The 16,308-nt window shown below is 41.8% G+C and overlaps 1 protein-coding gene across 2 annotated transcripts in view; it reads right to left on the reverse strand.

Moving 5' to 3' along the window:
• CNBD1 (cyclic nucleotide binding domain containing 1) overlaps positions 1 to 16,308 on the reverse strand; it is a 147,908-nt gene that overhangs the window by 5,498 nt on the left and 126,102 nt on the right. The window contains exon 11 of one of the 2 annotated variants that reach the window (XM_081874465.1): positions 6,772 to 6,839. The exons of the other annotated variant lie outside the window; for it this stretch is intronic. Within the exon in view, the coding sequence (XP_081730591.1) occupies positions 6,772 to 6,839 (68 nt within the window). The remainder of the gene's footprint in view (positions 1 to 6,771; positions 6,840 to 16,308) is intronic. 2 annotated transcript variants of the gene reach the window in all.

The raw sequence follows: 16,308 nt of genomic DNA on the forward strand, positions 1-16,308 counted from the left end.
ATAAGTCGTTGCTCCTCCAATCACTCACACATCAGCCTTCAAGCCACCTGTCCCCCATCACCTTAAATTCCTTGCTATGCTGGTGATGGTACGGGTGAGACAGAAGCAGGTAGGTGCCTGAAGTCAGTAAGACTTCATCAAACTTCCTCAAACCTGGAGTTGACCTGTATCTCCCTTACTTCAAAGGTGAAATGAGCATCTTTCTCCTCAGTTCCGTCTGACCAGTTTTCAGCAGGGGTTGGCTCCACACAGGAGTCCAGTTGGGAGCTCCCAGGTAGAGTCATTCCCAGCAGGACTTGCATTTGGCCTCAAATTAAAAAGATGTCTAATAGAAGCCCCAGAGAACAATCCGGAATGTTTTTTAAGGTTTCCAGTTGTTCCTTTGAAACTGCAGGGACATTCCATTACACATCAGGAAGTGTCTCCTGCATTTGCTATCACCACACACATATATCATATGAACATGTGCATCTGTCACCTTGAGCCAATTACAAGCTCTTTGCCTATGTCACAGGATTGTTGTAAAGAAAAGGAAAAAAGTGCAACTGTTGTAAACAAAAACACCTTCAACAGATAAATGGAATGACATACATTTTTAGCTGTAGGCTGTCTTAAGTCCCTGTCATGGAAGAAGTCGAAATATAACAATAACAACAACAACAACAACAGCAACGGAAACTGTGAGAATGATCAGGAACATACCAGAGAGTAAATCCTATTCAACACAGTGGGACTTAGTTCTGAGAAAAAATGCTTAGGATTGATTTGTAAGGATGAACAGTCTTTACCCAGTTACTTGAAAGTAAGCTCCGTTGAATATATTGGGATTTACATCCGAGTAGACAGTATCAGGCTCCATTTACAATAAAGGAATAAACACTCCATGGGTTTCCTTAAAAAATGGCTGGCTGCTGAAACAGTGCAATTAAAGAATTTAAAATGGATTTTCTTCAAAATTATAGGAAGGGCTTCATATGCCTGCTTCACAATTTCCTTCATTTGGTGCAGGTATTTTATTTTCATTATAAACAGGACTCTATGCCTACACACACACACACACACACACACACACACACACACCACTTTTAATTGTTCTCCAAGACGTGGAGAGAGAGAAAAGGGAAAACGGAACATTCTGGGATCAAATCAGAAACCAGGATGGCTTTTATAATTCTGGGACTGTCCCTGGAAAATCAGGACACGGAGGGTATGTAAGAGCTGGTTACCCGAGTTACAGTGCTTGTTGATTTATTTATTTTTCAGGGCTGGGGGAGAAATAATTTTCTGTAGGGAAACAAATAAAGCTTTCACTGGGTGAGAAAGTTTTGTGTTTCCCTGGTTATGCTAAATGCATCTTCTACTGTATCTTGATAGCAAGAAGGGAGCCAGACAACATCATTTTATACACAGCTCAAGCACTCTAGGACTGGACTATTAACTTCCTTTTCTGCTACCATGGCAACAAGTTTTGCAAGAGTGTTGGTTTGGAGAGAGTTTTTTCTTTCTTTCTAAAGCCTCTTGTTGCTTTTTTCCCCCTCATAGTTTTTTTTGCCAGTAACCTAATCTTTCTAAGCTTTAAGTGTCTTGACCTTGGATGCTAACCCACTTATTTGGAAGTAATTTCCACTGAAACAGTGGTCACAATCCAGCACATGCCTAGGTATACTTAAGCCAATTAATGCCAACAGTGTAAGCACACAAAACTCTGTGTAGGGTTTGTTTGTTTAGGATTGGATTGTTGAGCTGTCAATCAAATGATGTTCATGATCGTACACATACAGAGAGGATACAGTTTTCGATAGAAAAAAGCTAGTATTATTGAAACTCAGTTTAATGCACCATTCTAAGATGTTTTCCAATACCCTGTTGTGTACTTTATCACAGTAAAAGGAATAACATTAAGTATAAGGAATAACATTATTTTAAAAGGAACCATTTTAAAGGTGTCTTCATATATTACAGCAACGCTGAACAGTACAAATCCCATCTTACAAATAAAAAAATGCATGTTCTAGATAATACATTCAACTTGTTAAGGAGAATTTTCAAATGCCAAAATGACAATAAACCATTCTTTATCTAGTTTCAGAAAATATTGCTATTAACATGCAAAAGAAATTAATAATACTAATTATTAGTCCTGGAGATTTGTGTGCTTGTGTGTGTGTTTACATTAGAGCCAGAAAATAGGCTAATACTGAAATGCGTATGTGTTACTTATTTTATTGAGGATGCTAATTACAAAGAAGGCTTAAAGAAATGTGAAAACACATCTAAATACTAATTAAAACCAAGGTTAGGCTGGGAACAGTGGTTTAACACTTGAAACAAGACTCTGTGAAAATCCTCATTATGCTGAAAAGAAGGTTCCAGTTCACCAGTTTGACTGACTCACTGCTGTTGTGGAATTTTTTATAAATATGCATATTCACTATTACTGTCCTTGGTAGCTTGCTTTCGTAGGCAGTCAGCTTCTGTTTGAAACCTTTGTCATATTTAGCCCTTGGAAACACCTGATAACCTGCCCCATAACCTGCCCTTTAGAATGATATTTCCATATCTACCAAACCAGGGGTAGAGGAAAATGCACACATTAAGAGCAAGAACATTTTCTGGTGAATGTAACATACAAGAAGCAGCATTATCAAATAAATCAAGTTTCTAGGGTAATATGCAATGCTATATTCTTGTTGTGGGGTGGATGGGGTGATAGGGGAAGGGCAGTACCTCTGGTGGGGGACACATCATGCTCCTCCTCGGGTAGTTTGTCTACCTTTCGTCTCCACCCTGCACACAGCTCTCACCTGTGACTCCACTGTCCAGCAAGTGGCAGTGATTACACCCCAGGAATGGCCTCGACTGGCTGGCTAAACCAGGTGAAAGTAGTCGATGAGCCTCAAACCCTTGGTGAGTTGGGGACTTGCCCTCCAGTGGATTGAATGGACAGGACCAATAGTGGGTCCAACAGTCAAGAAGGTGGTTTCTGCACGTGCTTTAGAGGGAAGTGATGGGCAGATGGGGCTCATCAAGCTAGGAAGGTAGCCTATCTAAGACAAGGAAAACTCTGATCCTAAACCTCCGCTGCCTTGTGGGATACCGTTGGGAGAAGATTAGGCTAAGGAATAAACCCTACACAAATCCAGAGTGGAGTTCCTAAGACATTTGGATGGCACTTTGTACGCCACATCCCACAAGTCCTGGTGCCAGATGTGTTGCTCTGCTTTCCTTTGGAGCAAATCAGTGAGGCTGAGAGTGGGATCTTGTTATTAGGGCAGTTAGGACCTCCATACACACTGCCCAAGCTTGCGCCCCAGGAAGGTCACTTTGGTGCTGCTAATGCAGCAGTTTGACTTTACTCCTGGAGGAGCACTCCATTGTCTCTTGAGACAGATGGATGTCAACAATCCTTGTTGTGAATTTACATCATGTGTACCAGAGGTAGGCAACCTAAGACCGGGGGCCGGATGTGCCCCAATTGTCTTCTCAATCCAACCCACAGACAGTCCAGGAATCAGCGTGTTTTTACATGAGTAGAATGTGTCCCTTTATTTAAAATGCATCTCTGGGTTATTTGTGGGGCCTGCCTGGTGTTTTCACATGAGTAGAATGTGTGCTTTTATTTAGAATGCATCTCTGGGTTATTTGTGGGGCATAGGAATTCGTTCATTTCCCCCCCTTCAAAATACAGTCCAGCCCCCCACAAGGTCTGAGGGACAGTGGATCGGCCCACGGCTGAAAAAGTTTGCTGAACCCCCAATATGTACTATCTCTAAGAGAAATAGTTTTGCATGTTCATGACTGTGTGCATGTTAAGGGCGCATGGTTATGTATGGGTCTGGCCTCATCCACTACTGCATTGTGACAGCTCTTCATGCTGAAAAATGTCCCCACACCTGATTTTAATGCTTCTGCATTACTACATAACTAGAGAGCGCTCCAAATATGTGGGAATCACTAACTTAGATTTGGCTGTACTGATTTAATTTGCTCATTTCCAATATTTATAGAATGCATTTCTCCAGAGATGCCCACAAAGCAGTTTACACAACAGTCATGAAAATAATCTATCAAAATAATATGGCGTTAAAACAAACAAACAAAGAAATCAGCTCCATAAACAGACATAGCATAACTTACCTAAAATATCTGCTGAAATAGGATGGTTTTGGTCAAGTGTCTGCAATTCAACAGGGAGGAGGCTGTCTAATCTCAACTGGGTGGGAGTTCCAAAGAACTAAGTCCACAATACCTGTATGCACAGCTCCTGCTGGATACGAATCATGCATCTGAACCATGAGGGACCACTAACAGAGACTCTCACAAAAATCTCAGTGGTGAGGCAGGGATATGAGGCATTGTGTGGGCTTTAAGGTATACTGGAGCTGAATTATTAAGGGTTAAAGAACCTTGAACTTGGCTTGCTAACATATGGGCAGTTCGTGCAATCCTTTAAGCACCAGAGTTATTATGTGTTGGTGGTTGTCTGTCCCCAACAATGGTTTAGCCACAACATCTTACATCAGATGGAGCGTCTAGATTTGCTCCTTCCAAATAGATAGACACTCAGCCACCCTGAGCTCACTTTTAAAGAGAATGATTATGTTTGTTTTGCTAAATCAATTCAAATGTCTACATAATTTTAAGAGTGTGTCACCGGACAGGCAGATTTCACATGAAACTAAATAAGATATCCTCCACTCAGCTTCCCATGGCTTGACAAGACCCGCAACACATCCTACACATAGTTGCTAAATGCACCGAGTTCTTTACAGTTCTTTAGTATGTTGAAGACTTGGTTCACCAGCCTCACAGTATTCTTCACAGACTCTTTTAGGCAATCGAAACACAATAAAGCAGAGCATGAAACACAGACTAGAATGGTAAGATTCTTCTGTATGATCCAGATAAGGTTGAAAAGCATTTATTGGGGGGGGTGAATGTTGCTTGCTTAATTAATAAAACATTAAATTTTAACCACACCGAATTATGCAATATTTAAGGGAAATATGAATATTTGATGGTATGGAAGTTGCAGGAACTTCATAAAAATGGAGTTTAAACATTGACAGTCTCTGTGGCAAAGCTATGTTGACTTTATTTTAGGTCAGTTTTCATTTTTCATATGAAAAATTGCTTACTTAAGTAAACAGTAAGATGCCTGCTGGCACAGGACCACCTAAGCCCACAGCGGCCAATCAGATGCCTATGGGAAGCCCACCAGCTTCCTGCTATTGTTCCCTGGAAACTGGTATTCAGAGTCAGACAGCCTCTGATACAGAAGGTATTATCTAGCCATAATTACTAGTAGCTGTTGGAGGCTTCCCCATCCATGAATTTGTCCAATCTCTTTTAAAGCTATCTAAGTCTATGAAGCTACCAGCATAAGTTTGACCAAACTGTGGGAGGCAGTGGAAGACAGGAGTGCCTGGCATGCTCTGGTCCATGGGGTCACGAAGAGTCAGACACGACTAAACAACAACAACAGCAACAAAGTCTATGACCACTTTCACATTATGCATTGCATAAATAACAACTTTCTTTGGTCTGTCCTGAACCTTCCCCACATTCGGCTTCACTGGATGACCCCATGCTATAGCATTATGAGAAGAGAGACAAACATTTATCTCTATCCACATTTTATTAACCTTTTATCACATATCTCCATACTCACCCTTTTGTCTAAACAAACCCTAAAAGTTGTTGAGTAACCTATTCTTTTTAGGTCCAGACCTGTGGTCATTCTGGTCTCTTCCACACCTTTTCTATATCTGTAATTTCTCTTTTGAGATAGAGTTACCAGAACTATACACAAAATTTGCCAGGTACTTAGTATTCCACTCTCGGCACTCCTTGGCTTATATCTCAACTAGCCTCTCCTGTCAGTCTGCCTGCCTGCCAGCTGATCAGTCAGGTTTTGATGCTTCTCAGACTTCCAGCCAACTAGCCAACTCCATTTCCCCCCACCTCCTTTACTTTTCTAACTAACTCGACATTTCATGGCTGCTAAAATGCTCAGTGTTTATTGGGCAATTTCTGACTTTCCTCCCCTAAGCCTGCTGATACCACTCCTGTGTGCAAATGTCACCATTTTGGCCACATAAGGATTGGCACTCACCCCTGCATGTTTCAGACAGAATGAACTAATGTGACCTGCACAAAAATGCTACAGTATTGTTCCTGTTAAGTGTTGCAGCCTGCCATGTGTTTTTCCAGTACACTCAGTTTCATTCCACCTGCAAAAGTCAGTCAGAATTCCATAGCATCTGAGCATGCTCATCATTGTGCGGCTACATTAGGAGCTTCCCCCCAGTATTTTTCCTTTTGTACTTCTGCAAGGTTTGGAACATAAGAAAAGCCTGCTAGTTCTGCATTCAGCTCCCACAAGAAGCCTGAGCGCCAATAAAAAAAAAATCTGAACTGAGCTATAATCATACTAAATACTATGATCTCCTGGACAGTTTCCCTACTACAAGGCTTTTCTAATGTACAGTGGTACCTCAGGTTACAGACGCTTCAGGTTACAGACTCTGCTAACCCGGAAAGAGTACCTCAGGTTAAGAACTTTGCTTCAGGATGAGAACAGAAATCGCGCGGCGGCAGCGGGGAGGCCCCATTAGCTAAAGTGGCGCTTCAGGTTAAGAACAGTTTCAGGTTAAGAAAGTACCTCCAGAACGAATTAAGTTCTTAACCCAAGGTACCACTGTGTGCTCTTTCCATCCTGTTGCAAATTTTCCTTTCTCCCTTCGCAAAATTTCAAAATATTTTACTTACAAATGTGACATTTTCAAACGATGGCTGTACTGTCTGTTCAAAGAGCAACTGAATCTCTGGAGCTAAACCTGCAATGTAATGAAGGGGAAAGAAATTCCCTGTTACCTTTTTTAGGAAAGCTAAGGAAAGAAACAGAATAAAGTGCAGTCCAAATATTATCATTCCTGAAGTAAATAGATTCCAGGGCAACAAAGACTATTGTTACATTTCCTTGGAATGGGGTTTCCCTTAGTTTTGTATGCTGACAGCTACTTGCTTTATGTAGCAAATGCTTTCTACTATTATATTAGACTTGCAGCCGTAAAGAACTATTAAATTATGGAGCCACATTCATGGCCCCAGTGCTAAACCTGAGTTGGCTGAATTGCATTCCTCAAGGCCAATGACATGAACAATCACTGCAGTATTATGAAGAGCTACTCTCTCCCAACCCCAGTCCTTACATATGACTTAGGACCATATCATATCACTCCACTTTAAACAATATCACACTACTTTAAGCAGTCATGGCTTCCCCCAAATAATCTTGGGAAATGTAGTTTATTAAGGGTGCTAGGAGTTGTAAGTTTTCCTGGAGACAACTACAATTCTTAGGACTGACAGTTAAAACCATTCTGCAAATCATAGCTCTGTGAGGGGAATTGGGGTCTAACAACTCTCAGAACCCTTAACTAACTACAGTTCCTAGGATTCTTTGGAGGAAGATATGACTGTTTAAAATGGTATAAAACTGCTTTAAGGGTATAATACAGATATGGCCTTACATTTAATTAAGTTTGCATATAGTTATAGTGTTGGAACAATGATTCTTCACCACTGTCGAAGCAATGATTCTTCAACATCAACTTTGTTGGATTGGTAATGTGATTCAGCTGTCTGATTATCGTCTTCCAAAGCAACTACTCTATTCCCAATTTAAGAATGGATAGCGAAATACCAGTGGACAACAAAAGAGGTTTAAAGATGCTCTCAAGCCAAATCTTAAAAAATGCAGTATAAGCATGGGAAATTGGGAAACACTGGCCTGCAAAGAGTACAATTGGAGAACAGCCTTTACCAAAGGTCCCTTGGACTTTGAAGAAGTGCGAACTCAGGACAAAAGGGAGAAATGAGCTAAGAGGAAGGCACACTTGGCAGACCCTCACCATGATCAACTCCTGCCCGGAAGCCTCTGTCCCCACTGTGGAAGACATATGGATCCAGAATTGGCCTCCACAGTCAATTACGGACACACCGTTAAGACCGTGTTCATGAAAGACAATCTTACTCGGCTATGAGAGATCGCCAGAGAAGAAGAAAATAGTTATAGTACAGTTCAGAAATCTAACTCTTCCCTATGCCATAAACTCAAAAAGTGTTTAAGGCACACTTTTTCTCTCTTTCTTGGTTCTTTAGCTCATTCTGTACTCTGCTGAAATCCTAACCTGCCATGCAGGATTTTTGCTTCCAGATCCTCAAGGTCCTTCCAATTCTATTTGAATGGGATTGGTGGCCAGTTGGTTACTTGGAATGGTAGCTTCAGTAGTAGCAACAGAATTCATGTGTCTATTCCAGTGAACAGACAAATCAGGAACTTAGGACCACCCCTCTGCTAATGACAAGCATTCAGCTCCAAGAAGTAACCACAGGATAGGATACCATGCCATATCAATATTGCCTATGTAGCACATCTGTTTAGGGCCACATGCTAAAACAGATGGAAATTTGCAGCAATTTGGAGCTTGAGCTTTTGCAGGACTCCAACTCCCATCATCCCTGAACACTGGACATGCCAGGAAAGGCAGCCCCAGACAGCATAGCCAATCTTCAGGGATCCTTTAAGACATGAGTAGGCAAACTAAGGCCTGGGGGCCGGATCCGGCCAAATCGCCTTCTAAATCTGGCCCGCGGATGGTCCGGAATTCGCGTGTTTTTACGGGAGTAGAATGTGTGCTTTTTTAAAAAAGGGGCATATCTGTGTTATTTGTGGGGCATAGGATTTCATTCATCCCCCCCCCAAAAAAAAATATAGTCTGGCCCCCCACTAGGTCTGAGGGACAATGGACCAGCCCCCTGCTGAAAAAGTTTGCTGACCCCTGCTTTAAGAAAATGCTGCTTTCTTTTGATATGGCCATGTTCAGTGTCCTGTCAGACATGACTTTGCATACCACAGATAGCATTTCCATATCCAAGACAGGAAAAGCAGATAACAACAACTATTAAACTATTAAGTGTCCAAACCTAAGAAAATGAAGAGAGAATAATTAGCATTTATATAAGCAATGAAGAAGAGAAGGAGGGGGGGGGATAAGCAGTAATTACAGCCAAAGGCCGGAAGAATAATGGGCAAAGGACACAGCTGCTACAGTTTAACAAGTCACCAAAATAATAATATGGATGGGCTTTGGGGTCCAGATTGCTAATTACTTAAACTCCCATTTATGGAGCATGCTTAGCATCTGGCTGTCAGAAATATAAAGGAAGTTGTTGGGTACTGAATATGTCTGATAATCTGCTGGTTGGGAATGACTGAGTTACAGCTGGGATTTTTAGAAAACCAGGGCCAAAGTTTCAGAAATAGATGGCTTGGGGGGGGGGATCTGGGGAGGGGGGTATAGGAAAGAAGTACCATCTATTTATTGGATAAGCTAATGCCTCCAGTAACAATGGGGGAGAAATTCCATTTGATTCACATTTTAAGCTGAACCTACCTAATTCGTATTCCTGAAGCATGAACTGAAATGCAGCTATCCTTCAAAATGTGAACTTTTTCAAATTTTACAATGCAACCCAAAAATGTGTGCAAAGGATGTGTGCATTAGGGGAAAGTGTGCATATCAATGCCTTTATTAGTGAAGCTGACATATAAAAGTGTACTCTATTCAGGAAGATTGTTTTCGGAGGAATGACCACTACAATGCTGCTGAATTCTCAGGGCGGCTTTGAAAACAAGAACTGCAAGTGTATAAAAGCAAGTACAGTGGTACCTTGGGTTACATACACTTCAGGTTACATACGCTTCAGGTTACAGACTCTGCTAACCCAGAAATAGTGCCTCGGGTTAAGAACTTTGCTTCAGGATGAGAACAGAAACTGCACGGCGGCAGTGGGAGGCCCCATTAGCTAAAGTGGTGCTTCAGGTTAAGAACAGTTTCAGGTTAAGAACGGACCTCTGGAACGAATTAAGTATTTAACCCGAGGTACCACTGTACCAGTTCAGAAATTACTTTTGAGCGATCAGATCCCACTTTACCCTTTAAATGTACAGTGCACATTGTCCTGATCAAACAAGAAGGAATTCTAAGTAGACATGCATAGGATTGTATTGTTTAAAATTAATTTATTTATTTAAAAACAAATAAACTAGATTTTAGAATAAGAACTGGAATTCATTTAGATATTGGAATGATTGGGTCACTATTGTTGTTGTGTTTTAAAAAAATAAACCTATATGCCAGGATAATAAGTAATAAGAACCCACAGTTATGTCACCTTTAACACATACTTGTACATACCATTACCACTGGCAGTTTTCCTGCTTTCCCTCTCTGTTTAATTTTTATATTCTAGCAGCAGCAGCAGCAGTGCCGTAACTGGTCGATTACTTGAATGATGGCTTGTGCCAGAGAAATGGGAGCAGTGTGTTGGTTGCAGGAGGTGGGACTCATATTGGATCACCATGGATGTTCTGGCTGTACTTTCCAATACACTAATGCTAGCATTACCAGCTGCATCCTGTCAGAGATTTTTTTTTTAATCAGCCAAGCAATCTGCCGTGCTTTAAAAATATAATGTGTGTGAAATCAAGAGAGAAGAAAAATATAATCTCATGATGAGAACACTTCTTGGAAGAATCAGTGTTGCTGCGCTGGTGAGTTTCTCTGCCCCCTCCTTTGAAACACATGGCAAATGAAGCAAGGCTTAAAATGGATAGATTCTTGACAGTGTGATCTCCAAATGTAAACCACAACCCCTCCACACACACAAAAGGAGAGAGAGAGAGAGAGAGAGAGAGAGAGAGAGAGAGAGAGAGAGAGAGTGTGTTCCTCTTCTTCCGGCTCTTTTCACTTTTCTCCTCTGATCAACATGATTCTGTCAATTTGGAAGTGGGTGGAGGAATGAATCATGCATTACAAATGGGTATTTCTCAAAACTGCCAGAGAGACTTATTTAAGAGGTAAAGCTGCTTTCTTGCATCATATACATCAGGGATAAGGATACTATGGCACTCCTGGTATTGTTGGATCCCTACTCCCATCATCTCCCATTTTGGCTGGGACTGGAATCAGAGTTAGTTATGGGGAAGGAATTTGATTCACTTTGCATTAAAATGCAAACTTACAGACTGTGCACTTTCTGAAACGGTACACAAACCAAAACAGACATTCTTCAAAATTCACATTTCTCTGAATTTTGTAATGCAGTTCTCCAGCCAAGTAATGGGGACAAAAAAAATGCATATATTAAGTGTGCCTATAAATGCATGCATTAGTGAAAATAATATACAAAATGCATTCTTGGGCAAGGTGATTGAGCGGGTGGTTGCTGAACAACTCCAAGCACGCCTGGAGGAAACGGACCATTTGGATCCCTTCCAATCGGGATTCAGGCCTCACCATGGGACTGAAACTGCCTTGGTCGCGCTGGTTGATGATCTCCGGCGGGCTAGGGACAAAGGTGAGAGCTGTTTCCTAGTTCTGCTGGATCTCTCAGCGGCCTTTGACACCATCGACCATAACATCCTTCTGGACCGTCTAGAGGGGCTGGGAGCTGGGGGCACTGTTATACAGTGGTTCCGCTCCTTCCTCCTGGGCCGTGTCCAGAAGGTGGTGGTGGGGGGTGAGTGTTCAGACCCCTGGGCTCTCACTTGTGGGGTGCCTCAGGGTTCTGTCCTCTCCCCCATGCTTTTTAATATCTATATGAAGCCGCTGGGAGAGATCATCAGGGGGTTTGGACTGGGTGTTCATCAGTATGCAGATGACACCCAGCTCTACCTCTCCTTTAAATCAGAACCAGTGAAGGCAGTGAAGGTCCTGTGTGAGTGCCTGGAGGCGGTTGGAGGTTGGATGGCGGCTAACAGATATAGGTTGAATCCTGACAAGACAGAAGTACTGTTTTTGGGGGGCAGGAGGCGGGCAGGTGTGGAGGATTCCCTGGTCCTGAATGGGGTAATTGTGCCCCTGAAGGACCAGGTGCGCAGCCTGGGAGTCATTTTGGACTCACAGCTGTCCATGGAGGCGCAGATTAACTCTGTGTCCAGGGCAGCTGTCTACCAGCTCCACCTGGTACGCAGGCTAAGACCCTACCTCCCCGCGGACTGTCTCGCCAGAGTGGTGCATGCTCTAGTTATCTCACGCTTGGACTACTGCAATGCGCTCTACGTGGGGCTACCTTTGAAGGTGACCTGGAAACTGCAATTAATCCAGAATGCGGCAGCTAGACTGGTGACTGGGAGTGGCCGCCGGGACCACATAACACCGGTTCTGAGAGATCTGCATTGGCTCCCAGTACGTTTCCGAGCACGATTCAAAGTGTTGGTGCTGACCTTTAAAGCCCTAAATGGCCTCGGTCCTGTATACCTGAAGGAGCGTCTCCACCCCCATCGTTCAGCCCGGACACTGAGATCCAGCGCCGAGGGCCTTCTGGCGGTTCCCTCATTGCGAGAAGTGAGGCTACAGGGAACCAGACAGAGGGCCTTCTCGGTAGTGGCGCCCGCCCTGTGGAACGCCCTCCCATCAGATGTCAAAGAGATAAAGAATTACCTGACGTTCAGAAGACATCTTAAGGCAGCCCTGTTCAGGGATGTTTTTAATATGTAATGCTGTATTGTTTTTAATACTGATTGGGAGCCGCCCAGAGTGGCTGGGGAAACTCAGCCAGATGGGCGGGGTATAAATAATAAATTATTATTATTATTATTATTATTATTATTATTATTATTATTATTATATTAGGGAGGTGTTGCTTTGCATAAATATGCATAGTAGGAAAAAATGTGTAGTGAAATGCCAATGAATTTTCATAAGGACTTTTCACACACACACACACACACACACACACCATAAACTGATGTGGAAAACAAAGCTTAAATGTATAGTGTACAGCCTCTCTCTCAGCCTAAGATGCTTCAAAGATTTAGATTGAAGTACGCTGCTACAAATTCATTAGAGGAAGAGTGAGATTTAGAGAATAAGCGGGGAGGAAGAGAAAGAGAATTCTAATGGACCATAGTTGAAATGGCTTCTGTTGGCCAATAATGTTGAGACAAAAAGTGCCCCTCTTCAATGACACATGCCTAAGGCTAGATTAAAAGACAGTTTTCTCCAGAGGACAAAAAATGTGGCTTGCCCTTACTCAATTTCTAATAAACAACAACAACAGAAGAATAAGAATAGTTTTCATCTATTGATAAATCTTAAAAAATGCAGCAGAATAAACCAATATTCACACTCACACTGAGTCCCAAGTAGATAAGACTTGCTGCCACCTCAGACCAGTAGCATTTCATATTACGCACACAAGGGCAATGTAAGCTGAAAAGCCAATTTTGTACTGGGTCTAAAAAATATATCTGCATATAAAGCATAATAAAATCAAGACCCATAATCATCCAAAGATTCAGAGAAGTTAAGGGGATTAGGAAAAGTAGACTGCTACCAAAATGGGGGGAAGACCCCTCTTGTTATCTGCATCTAGCACATTTATCTTCATTTCAAGCTTTGCTTTTTTTAAGTCTAAAAATACAGAGAACACATCTGCCAGTCCTTGAAAGGAAACAGAATTATGAGCAGTAAATAGAGTGAAGATCCAGGATATAAAAAGAACAAATAATGCAAAGTGGATTGCAGTTCACTAGAGCAAATGTACCTCCTGCAAAAATATCCCCATTTTCCTCTCCCACATCCTCTGCACTGCCACCATTCGCACATTCATTCAATAGACATGCAAAATTAAAATTCATTTACTTATCAACTCTATATACATCACTTCATATTTTCTTGCGCTGCATGGCATTCACCATTTTGTGCCCATTCACCCACTTTGGAGAACTGTTCATAGTCCTTTTGGATTTCCAGTACCTTGAATAACCCACAAACAAGGCCACCTCGCCACTCATTCCTGATGCCAAGTTTAAAAGTTCTGGTCTCGGGGGAGCCCACTTCTTTCTCCCCTCCACTGTGAGATCTGCCCATTTATTCCTACTCTCTATTCCCTGATGAATTATCCTGATGTCCAGCTACAATCCTGCTGTTGAGGGCGTGTGTATACATTGCCCTTTCAGAATATTAAAGAAAGCACGAATCAACTGTTTCAGAGGATAGATTTGATTTGGTCCCCTTCTGTTCCATTATTATTATTATTATTATTATTATTATTATTATTATTAAAATTTATATACTGCCTTTCATCAAGAGACCACAGGGAAGTTTACAACATAGAACACATAATTTTAAATGACAGTAACTCTCCCCACCCTAGCAAAAAATAGCTTATTGGTGCAACTGCTGATTTTCTGAAACACTCATCGCTGTTGCGTGCATGCACAGTTCCTTTAGAATGAGTTTGCACTCTATCAAACATCAGTGCAGTAACACAACCGTGGTCCCATCATCAGCACCCATAAAAAAACCTGCACCGCTATTTAACATTTACCTAGGTGCCATATATGTTCTTTTTAAAGCCTACAGATTAAAGAAAATGAATATGGATTACTCTTGGTTTTTAAGAATCATTATTTATTATTCTCATAAGGAGAAAGTGAGCAATTCATTTTATGTAATGCATTACAGCCAGAAGAGGGATATAAGGTGTTTCAGTGTATATAAATATAAAGCACCACAATATTTATCCTGTTACTTTTATGGCTTTAAATCTGCTCTCTTTATCTCCTCCCCAAAGAGCAGTAGTATATGCAGAAATAAAATTATGAAACGTGAAGTTATCCTTAGCTTCAGCATCAGCATGATGTAAAGTTTCTTACTTAAGACTTCCCAGGGACCTCTCGCAAGTATTAAGCAAATCAACCGTATTGTAATTCAGTCATTCATTGGTCTGAGAATCGTGTAAGAAAAACTGGGAGAGAAAAAATTAATCTCGGTTTTAAGAAAGGACACTTTTATTCGCAAGCTGGATTCAGTTCAGTCTTTTAAAATGAAGTGACTTGGGTAAAGTTCAGGATAAGAAGCTTGTAGTTTTGACTTATATGCAAACGTATCCTACAGCAACACACACCCATGACTAGCTGCAGTTATTTACTATAGTAGATGATATAAGATATTTGCCATTATCCAGAGAAGTGCACAACCAACTCTGTGTCCTGTTCTAGCAGGGTACTAGGCAAGGGGATGTCTGAAGCAATCATCATCATCATCATCATCATCCAGCTAATTGCATGTATTAGCTGGGGCAACAAGTAGCTAGGTACTGGTAACGAGAGCAGTTAGGACAGGTATGGGGAATCTTTTTTGAGTCTGGGGCCATATTTCCTTCCGGCAACCATCTGGGGGCCACATGACAGTAATGAGCAGGGCCAGAGGCAAAATGGGCAGAGCAACAAATGCAAATCTTGCCTTTGTATAGCAGGCTGTTTTACACACACACACACACACACACACACGAGTTCAGGCAACTCATTTACAGTTGTACGTTGGTTTTTGAACAGCTTAGTTCTCAAACGTTTTGGCCCCCGAATGCCACAAACTCAGAAGTGACTGTTCCAGTTTGTGAACTATTTTTGGAAGCCGAATGTCCGATGGTGCTTCCACAGCTTCTGATTGGCTGCAGGAGCTTCCTGCAGCCAATCAGAAGCCATAGTTTGGTTTTCAAACATTTTGGAAGTTGAATAGACTTCCGGAATGGATTCTGTTCGACTTCCAAGGTACGACTGTAGTTCAAGACACTGGATTCACAGTCTTGGGAATGCACACACAAACACTGTAGACAATTCCTCTTCTCAGGGATGCCAACTTGAATAAAATACTGGGGGGGCCCATATAGTCAATTACATGATGTGACAAGTTGTGGACTCTCCAGAGGTTTGAGGGCCATCTCTCATAGATGCTTTAGCTGAGATCCTGCATTGCAGGGGGTTGGACTAGATCAATGGTTCTCAACCTGTGGGTCCCCAGATGTTGTTGGACTACAGCTCCCATCATCCCTGACCACTAGTCATGCTGGCTAGGAATGATGGGAATTGTAGTCCAACAACATCTGGGGACCCACAGGTTGAGAACCACTGTACGAGATGAACCTTGGGGTCCCTTCAAACTCTACAGTTCTATGATTCTATGATCCCCTCTGGCCAAGCAGAGTTTATATACTCAAGATAATGTCATATACAAATCAGTTTCCTCTTAAACCACTTTAACCGCCATCATTATTTAGCATGTGGTCATAAGGGCAACTGTTTTGTATGTAAAGGACCACCTTCAGTAGTTTGCATCATTTATTTATACACAATACTTCACTATATAGTTGTAAAGAAGAGGGAAGTTCAGTTTGTGTTATTCAGGGCCACGGGGGAAAGAAATTCCAGGCAACCCTTCAAGCCAGTGAAGC

This window comes from Podarcis erhardii (genome assembly GCF_964252035.2).
Source record: "Podarcis erhardii genome assembly, chromosome: 8".
Classification (NCBI taxonomy): domain Eukaryota; kingdom Metazoa; phylum Chordata; class Lepidosauria; order Squamata; family Lacertidae; genus Podarcis; species Podarcis erhardii.